Source organism: Pipistrellus kuhlii, unplaced genomic scaffold (assembly GCF_014108245.1).
Source record: "Pipistrellus kuhlii isolate mPipKuh1 unplaced genomic scaffold, mPipKuh1.p scaffold_m20_p_24, whole genome shotgun sequence".
In the NCBI taxonomy this organism is placed as follows: Eukaryota; Metazoa; Chordata; class Mammalia; order Chiroptera; family Vespertilionidae; genus Pipistrellus; species Pipistrellus kuhlii.
The window spans coordinates 7,971,376-7,980,184 of NW_023425523.1; the positions used below are offsets into that span (position 1 = coordinate 7,971,376).

General features: G+C 52.4%; 1 protein-coding gene across 1 annotated transcript; it reads right to left on the reverse strand.

Moving 5' to 3' along the window:
• Positions 1 to 405: 405 nt before the first annotated feature.
• THEM5 (thioesterase superfamily member 5) lies at positions 406 to 8,339 on the reverse strand. Its single transcript, XM_036453051.2, has 6 exons — positions 8,134 to 8,339; positions 6,523 to 6,724; positions 4,986 to 5,124; positions 1,495 to 1,605; positions 1,110 to 1,234; positions 406 to 564 (listed from the first exon to the last, which is right to left on the reverse strand). The coding sequence occupies exons 1-6, from the start codon at positions 8,254 to 8,256 to the stop codon at positions 530 to 532; spliced, it is 735 nt and encodes a 244-aa protein (XP_036308944.1). The 5' UTR covers positions 8,257 to 8,339; the 3' UTR covers positions 406 to 529.
• Between the last annotated feature and the right edge of the window lie 470 nt (positions 8,340 to 8,809).

Sequence of the window (8,809 nt, forward strand, 5' to 3'; positions counted from 1 at the left end):
AGGGGTTTTTATTGAGTCTATGGCGGGTGGGTAGGGGTTGGGGGGTAGTTTTTTGCCACATGGGTTTTGGTTATGGCCCAAACCCTGTTAAGGCATCCTGTTGCCTACCAGACAGAGTTCAAGCTCCCAGCCGGGTTTGTGGAGCCTCTGTGGCCTGCCTTTGTCCCTGCCCTCCTCTCTTTCCCTCCACGCCTCCCCCACTCTGTGTGGCCAGCTCCTGGCTGATGGTTGTGCATCTCAAGGCCAGGGGTCCTGTCTTTCCATTGCTGTGTGCTTGGTGCGTCCTGTAGCGCCTGGTGCTCAGCAGGGGCTCAGTAAATCTCTTCCGTGGGTATCGACGGGAAGTTGGGGTTTGAGGGAGACCCAGAAGGATTTTGATTTTCGACTACAAGAAGGGTCTTGAGCTGAAATTGGGCCGAGAGACTTTATTTGCTCAGAGGAAAGTGCCCCCTCCTTCACCTCATCAGTGGATTCCATGGGGGGGGGGGGGGTCACAAGGAGGCAGAACAGTCAGAGGTAGGCTCTCCGGTTACTCCTGTTCCAGCTGCAGCTGAAAGAAAACACCTGGAAGAGAAAGAAGGGCGAGTGGGTAGCAGGAGTGAGGGCCAAGATGGAGGAGCTTGGTGGGGTGCTCTGAGCATTTGCATCCAGTTGCCTGGAACCCTGTCCTGTGGTACAGGTTAGGCAACTCACACAGAGGGGAAAAAAAAAAAAAATCTTACGCCCTAACCAGTTCTGCTTAGCATCAGCCCGCAGACTGAAGAGCCCCGCCTTTGACTCTAGTCAAGGGCAGTATCTCGGTTATGGGCTGGATCCCTGGCCCGGTGTGGGGAAGGCAACCCATCGATGTGTCTCTCTCACATCGATGTTTCTCTCTCCCTCCTCCCTCCTTTCCACTCTCTCTACAAATTAATTAATTAATTAAAAAATTAAAAAAAAAAATCCTAGTTGATCTTTCCCTCACTTCCCCTGTGCCTACAGCAGGCGCCCAATCCCAGGGGGAGATGCTGGAGCCCCAATTGGGACTGGATCCTGAGCATTCTTTCTGCCATCTGGCCCCGGGAGCCGGCGGTGGCAGCACAGGGCCTGGGGCTGAAGGACCCCTTTACCTGAGGACTTGGCATAGACTGTCTTCTGGTCTCTGGTCTGGGTGATGCAGGACAGGTAAAGCTTCTGGTCCTCAATCTTGTCCACGCTGACATTTAGGACAGCCAGTGAGCCCACGGGGATCATGCTGGGAGAGGAGGTGGCTTAGCCCAGCCCTCCGGTGGACCCCCGGCCCTCACCCCCCCACCCTTCTGTCCCCATCCTTCTCTTCACCCCTCCCGGCCTCAAGCGGTGGCTCTGGGCTCAGGGCTGGCCTGCCAGCTCCCAGAGCAGATGGCAGGGGTGGTTTTCGGGCAGCGGGAGGGGAAGGAGACGGAGGCAGTGCTCCTCTACCTCAACTGCAGAAGATGGCCACCCCTCAGGACCATGATTTTGGCCAAGACTTACTTTTTGAACCTGATGCTGATACTGAGTGTTAACAGCCCCTCTCCAACCAGGTAGGCGGTTTTAGAAAAGGTCTCGTCCATCATGGTGGCCAGGGACCCTCCGTGGGCAAACCTGGGGGGGGGGGGGGAGAGCTGCGGGCTGGGCAGACGCTCCCTGGGCCTTCCCCAGACCCTGAGGTGGAAGCACCAGCTCTGCCTTCCTCAGGAAAGAGAAGGGGACAGAGCTGGATTCTATCTGATCAAATCCTTCTAAACCAACCTTTGCTCCTGCAGGTATTAGCAGCCATTGGACAATTATTTTATTTCGCCAGGAAGAAAGGTTTTGTGTGTTTTTTTTTCCTAATAGAGTTCGTTGAAAAGCGTTTTTTCCGATTCATCACCTAATTGCTGTAACCTATCTCCCCCACTGTCTAGATCAGTGGTTCTCAACATTTCTAATGCCGCAACCCTTTAATACAATTCCTCATGTTGTGGTGACCCCCAGCCATAAAATTATTTTCATTGCCGAAACCAGTTTGGCTCAGTGGATAGAGCGTCTATCTGCGGACTGAAGGGTCCTAGGTTCGATTCCGGTCAGGGGCATGTACATTGGTTGCGGGCACATCCCCGGTTGGGGTTGTGCAGGAGGCAGCTGGTCGATGTATCTCTCTCATTGATGTTTCTAGCTCTCTATCCCTCTCCCTTTCTCTCTGTGAAAAATCAATAAAATAACAAAACTTATTTTCGTTGCTACTGCTTAACTGTAATTTTGCTACTGTTAATGAATCGTAATGTAAATATCTGTGCTTTCTGATGGTCTTAGGCCACCCTGCTAGCAGTTCTCAACCTGTAGGTCGTGAACTAGAGCCACTGTTGTAGAGCCTAAGACCATTGGAAAACACAGATATTTGCATTACGATTCATTAACAGCAGCAAAATTGCAGTTAAGAAGTAGCAACGAAAATAATTTTATGGCTGGAGGTCACCACAACATGAGGGAACTGTACTAAAGGGACTCGGCATTAGAAAGGTTGAGAACCACTGGTCTCGGGGCTGGGTGGGTGCTTGTGAGACAATAGAAAATAGATAGATTGGTCTTTGCCCCCAATTCCTGGCACAGAGCTCCTGAAAGCCTTGTAATTCCAGGAGAGGGGGATCCTTTGTTAGACAGATGGCTCCTGGATGGGGGCTGGGCACCAGAAAGGCCAGGCCAGGACTGGACGCCTGCAGTGTTCTCCCATGCTCTTGAGGAGGGAGAAGGACTGAAAATGGAGTTAATGATCAATCTCGCCTGCGTGAGGAAGCCTCCATAAAAATCACAACCATGTGGAGGTCAAAGGGCTTCCAGGCTGGCAGACACACTCACACCCACTTCCCCCGAGACAGAAGCCCCTGTGCTCAAGGCTCCACATACCCCTTCATCTGGACGCTCACCTGGGTTCTTTTTCTTTTCTTTTTAAAAAAATATATTTTATTGATTTTTTACAGAGAGGAAGGGAGAGGGATAGAGAGTTAGAAACATCGATGAGAGAGAATCATCGATCAGCTGCCTCTTGCACACCCCCTACTGGGGATGTGCCCGCAACCAAGGTACATGCCCTTGACCGGAATCGAACCCGGGGCCTTTCAGTTCGCAGGCCAATGCTCTATCCACTGAGCCAAACCGGTTTCGACTCACCTGGATTCTTTATCCTCTCCTTGACTGAATGGGTAGACCTGTGTCCCGGAGTTCTCTGAGCTGGTCTAGTAAATTAATTCATCCCGAGGCAGGGGTTGTGAGAACCTCAGCTTTGTAGCCAAATCAGACAGAAGTTGTGAGGAACCTGGGGGACCTACTATTTGGGATTGGGATGTGAAGTGCGGGGAGAGGGGGGCAATCTGGTGGGACGGAGTCCTTCACCTGTGGGGTCTGACGCTACCTCCAGGTCAGAATTGGGTAAAGCTGTAGGATGCCAGCTGGTGCCCCAGAGAAGTGCTTGGTGTGGTCACACATTCGGTGACCAGAAGTATCAGCAGTGAAGTGTTCTGTGTGAATAGCATGCAGGAAAGAAGGAAAGAGAAGGAAAGAAGGAAGGAAGGAAGGAAGGAAGGAAGGCAGGCAGACACAATAGAGAAGAGCTGGGTATTTTCCTGCACAAAAGGTAGACTGAACTGGGTTTTTCTAATTCAGTAGCAATCTCTTCTCTGGACCCCCTCAGTGTTGGATGGTCCTCCTTGGCCTCTCCTGCCCCACCTCCATGAGCCCCTAAATAAAAGCCAGTCACCCCCCCTCCATCCCTGCCTTCTTGAGGTTTTCCTCTTCAGAAGGGAGGGGCTCCCTGACCTAGTCCTCCAGGGTCTGCATGCACAGGTGCGGGAACCAGTGTCTCCATGGAAGATGCCTTTGGGATGGCCCCGGGAACCGAGGGCTGCAGTCTGAGCCCACCACCCATGCAGGTGCTGGCATCTACTAAGCTCTCTGAATTCTTTTTAAATACAACCGAGTCCTTCTCAGGTCTTGGGACCCTACAGCTGCTCCTTACCCCTCCTTTCTCTCTCTCCTTGCAGGAACTCCAGCCCCACCAATAGCCTCTAGTGACTGTCCAAAGGGGGAGCAGGGATGGAAAAGGGCAGACAACTGTGGACTTGGTGGCCCAGTGGCCTTAGGCAAGACAGTTACTATGTGTCCAGAGTGAGTTCTTTCCTGGCTCTCTTCGGAGTTTGGAGGCAGCGGAGTACAACGGCGAGAGCAGTGGGCTTGGAGCCCCAGGGCCTGGACTAGATAGAGTTCTGCATCTGACCTTGGCTGCTTGTGTGTCGTTGGGCAAGCTGCTTCAGCTTGCTCGTGGGTAAAACATAGAGCGTAGATAGATGGTGTGTGACAGCTAGATGGTGCTTTATGGTTCCCGAGTACATGTACATAGACCCATCGTATTGTACCTCTCTGGCAGGTAGATAGCTTTGCCCCCGGTTTTAGGTAAGGAGACAGAAAGCCAGAGGTTAAACGGCCAGATTGGGGTCCCAAGGCCAGCAGGGGCGGAGCAGGACTGGAAGCCGGGGTCCTGATTCCAGATCTTGTCCACTTCTAAGTTCACCACATCCCTCTCAGAGTGGCCTCTAACTAAGGTGTCCGCTTTTGGTGGGACAGTCAGTCCAGATTTTTAACCATTTTCCCCGCGTCCCGTGGCGTTTTAAAAAAGTCCCGATTTTTGGAAAGATTGGAAAGATTCTTTCCAAAAATTGGGACTTTTTTAAAAACGCCTTAAGACGCTGGAAAAACTGTTAAGAATCTGGACTGTCCCGCCAAAAGCGAGGTCACCTTACTAAAATCCCTTACTGGAAAATTCCCCAACTCAGTAAGGAGGCTTCCGTCTTATCTCCACAATGGGACTGGACCAGGTGACCCGGATGTCCTTCCAGTCCAGGGCACCCCCATCCAGATCCTTAGGGAGAGGAACAATCCCCGACCCACCTGTCGAGCCAAGGCTAGGAGGCAGCCAAGGACGTCCACCTCGGCCCTCCTGGTGGTCTTACCCTGGGGGTCCCTCCAAGTAGGGGCCCGGCTGGAAAAGACAGACGGACTTCTTCTCGGACGGATTAAAGAAGATGACATGCTCGTAGCCTTGTCCTTCCACTTGGATGCTCCTGGTGATGATGCGGCTGTCACTTTTTTCTGGGGAGAGATGAGCAGTGTGGCAGCTGCAGAAGGGAGTGTGTGAGGCATGGGACCCAGGATGCAGTGCTGGTCATGCAGCACCAGGGTAGTCCCGAGTCAGGCACAGGGTTGAGGAGAGAACCAGAGGACACCCAGGCTCCACCATCCGAGACCAGAGGCACAGCCCTGCCCCCAGGGAGCCCTTGATCTGGAGGGAGAAACACTCAGGAATTCCCTGGTTGAGGGTAGGGATAGGATCAAGGTCAAGTCAAGACTTTAACAGACTTTTTAAACAGTAAAAAAACAAAACAAAAAAAACCCCCTAAAAACAGAGTTCATGTAATTTACATATAGTAATTCAAAATAACAAGAATGCAAAGTAAGTGTAGAAAAGTCCACCACAATTCTGATATTTTCCCTCCTCAAGACAACTACAACTATCTCCTTTTTGGATGGATACCAAATTCTTTTAAAAATTATTTTGGTGTCCCTGCTTTTTTTGTGCCATAAACCCAAACACGTAGTCTTTGTATTATACTGTGTACATTCATCACTGGGCAGGAAAATCATATTTATGAACTAGAGGCCCAGTGCTTGAATTAGTGCACCAGTGGGGTCCCTCAACCTGACCTGTGGGATCAGGTGGAAACCGGCTCTCATCCCCCGACAGGTCCCGGATTGCCAGAGGGTGCAGACCAGGCCAAGGAACCTCACTGGTGCACAGGCAGGGGAGCGATGCAGGAGGTTGGATAGCTGGAGAGGGATTGTGGGAGGGCTCCAGGGCATGTCAGCTGGACCCCAGCAGCAATCTAACCTACCTGTTGGAGTGTGTCTGCCACCTGTGGTCAGTGCACATCATAGCGAGTGGTTGAGCAGCCTTAGCATATCATTAGCATATTATGCTTTGATTGGTTGAACGGCCAACTGGTCAACCAGACACTTAGTATATTAGGCTTTTATTATATAGGATGAGCAAGACAAGAAAATATGGACACACATACAAGAAAGATGGATGTGGGGAGCTCTATTAATCTGACTGGTGGGTGTTTCAGGAGAGCCTGCCTGGGCCTAGCAGAGCATGGACGGTGGGCCAGGCCTGTGGTGGAGACGTTTTGAATTGGGGGGGGAGGGGGAGGGAGGAGGATTTGGGATGAGGCAGGGCAGAGGCTGAGCAGTCAGTTCTCCATTGCGGCCGCTAGGGTGCGCTCTCTTTCCAGATGGGAGGAGAGGATACTGTCACTGCCAGCCTGGGGCGGCAGCAAGAGGGGTGAGATTAGCAGAAAGAACTTTTGGCTGAGAACTGGATGGGAGCTTTTTGGTTTCCTTCCTCAGAATCTTTCAACCCAGAATCTGGCTGAACCAACTCCCCTGGGCTGGAACACCTGTGCTGCTGTGACCACTCAGGCCAGGCCTTACCTGGGGTATCGGCTAATTCGGTTGGGAGTTTGAGCCCGTGGATGTGTTCTCTGTTGGACTTGAAGGAGGGCAGTTTGATCCAGCCGTCGGTCTTGGTCTTCTCCAGAAATTCTTGGTACAGGCCCAGCATGTCGGGACACCAGCTGGCATTGGGAAGGGCAAAATCCTTAAAGTCTGTCTTCTCTGGGCAGAATCTTGAGATCTGGGTAAGAAAAATCAGGGAGACTAGACAGCTTCCTGGGGGTGGGGTGGTGACTGCTGCCTGGGAGGCAGGACTTCTAGGCAGGGTGCTCCTGCGTTCTTAGGTTCCTTAGGTTCCTCTACCAGTGCTGACTAGAGGGAAACACCCATCTTCCCTGAGGAGGGTTGACTGGGCAAGGGAAGGAAAGAAATTGGAACTGACTGTAAGGGAAGGACGTGCTGCTCGTGGTTTGTGCATTACAATTGTCCTGTTTTAAAACCCCGGAGCTAAAAACAACAAAACAAAACAAAACAAAACAAGCTGGAGAAGCTGCAGCAAGCTGGAGCGCCGGAGTAATGGAGGGGAAAGTCCCAGTGACATCTCTGAGAAGCGATCAGTGAAGAAGCTGCAGACCTCCCAGCAAAGCCTACAGGATCTCCACGTCTGGATTTGCCACAGTAGTCCGACGGCAAAGAAAACCTCAGCCATCTCCCTCCAACTTGGAGCAAGTACCGTATTTTCCGGCGTATAAGACGACCTTTGAAACGGAAAAAAAGTCAACCGAAAATCGGGGGCAAAAGACCAAAATTGCACAAAAATTACCTGCAGATCTTGACGGCAAAGTAAGTCTTTTCTTTGAAGTGGGGGGTAGTCTTATACAGCGAATATAGGCCTAAACCTATGTTTTAACTGTAAAATCAGAGAAACCGTCCCAGCTCTCGCTCCAAAAACCCTTCCGGCAGCAGCAGCTTTGAATGAAGATGGAGAGAGCGAAGCAGAGGAAGTGCCTCCGGAAGCAAAGATGAGGCTGAAGAACGGGAGGGGAACTCTAACCTCAGCAGGACCGACTCCTTGCTAGTATTAGTCCTCCCCCCCCCCCCCCCCGTAGAGATGGGGAAACCGAGGAAATATGGCTAAGGCTGCCAAGTTTGTGAGAGCTGATGGTCAGACTAGAGCCCATTCTGAGAGACAGTCAGGGGCCACTCCAGCTCTGCCCACAGCTGTGGGCCTGCCCTGGCAACAGGGTGGCTCCTTTGAAACAGGTTTTGGGTGCCCGGAGAGGTGGGTACCAACTGTGGGACGAGGGGTCTCCCATGGCATCCAGTGCTCATGCACCAACCACACCTGGGAGCAGTAAGCCCGGGGCTTGCCAAGACCACTCCTAGGGAGGGTCCTCCGTCTGGGGACGCCCCACCTTAGCTGCAGCAGCCCGAGTCTCATATGAAAGCGGTTTCATTGGTGGCCACATCAAATTCACACCGGGACGAAAGTTCTGGATGTAGGCTACTTGCTGTTCCAAGAGCATCTTCCCCTTGCCAAATCACATGGCTCCTCAGTACACTGGCCGGCTTCCCCAGCCACGGTCTGGGGAAAGGTTTGCTGAGGACCCCAGGAGAAAGGCTGTCCATCTAGCCGGGCTGGGAACTCACCCGGGAGGCCATGGAGGATCCAGACGCCGTGGCGGGGTTGCGGATGGGCAGGAGGCAGGGCGCGCCAGGAAGGGCTCTGAGGCGGCCCAGGGTGGCTGCTGCTCGGAAGCCTCGCCTCATCATGGCTGAGGCCGGGGATCCGGTCTGCGGAGCTGCTGGAAGCTCACCTGCAGCTTGGGCAGTGGGTGCAGCCCGCTGTGAGGCAGCCCACTCTGCTTTCTGTTGCAAGCTTTACTCAGCAAGCTTCCAGGGCAGGGGATTGGACAAGACCAAGCTGGTTTGAGTCAACACACCCATCTGTGTTGGAGGCCTCCTGCTGGCCCCAAGCCCCGCCCAGTGCTTGGGCAAGATGCTGCCTGGGCAGGAATGTATAGCAGGACAGGCTTAAGTTTAGAAAGAAATATGTGTTAAAGAAGAAAAAAAAAGGGGGGTGCCTAAAAAATAAGGTAGGGTACATGTCGACTTGGAGAGCTGCCCCGGAGTTTGGGGAGAGGACCCAAGAGAATTCCCAGAAAGATATGGGAGGGTGTCTGGTTTTTTAAAATTTTTTTTATTGATTTCAGAGAGGAAGGGAGAGAGAGGGTGAGAACAATAGAAACATCAACGATAAGAGAAAAATCATTGATCGGCTGCCTCCTGCACACCCTACCGTGGCGATCAAGTCCACAACCCGGGC

Coding starts and splice junctions, on each gene's coding strand:
- THEM5 (XM_036453051.2), bottom strand. CDS start 8,256: ATGATGAGGCGAGGCTTCCGAGCAGCAGCCACCCTGGGCCGCCTCAGA. Junction 6,725..8,133: donor GATCCTCCATGGCCTCCCGG/GTGAGTTCCCAG, acceptor TTTCTTACCCAG/ATCTCAAGATTCTGCCCAGA. Junction 5,125..6,522: donor CGAATTAGCCGATACCCCAG/GTAAGGCCTGGC, acceptor ATCTCTCCCCAG/AAAAAAGTGACAGCCGCATC.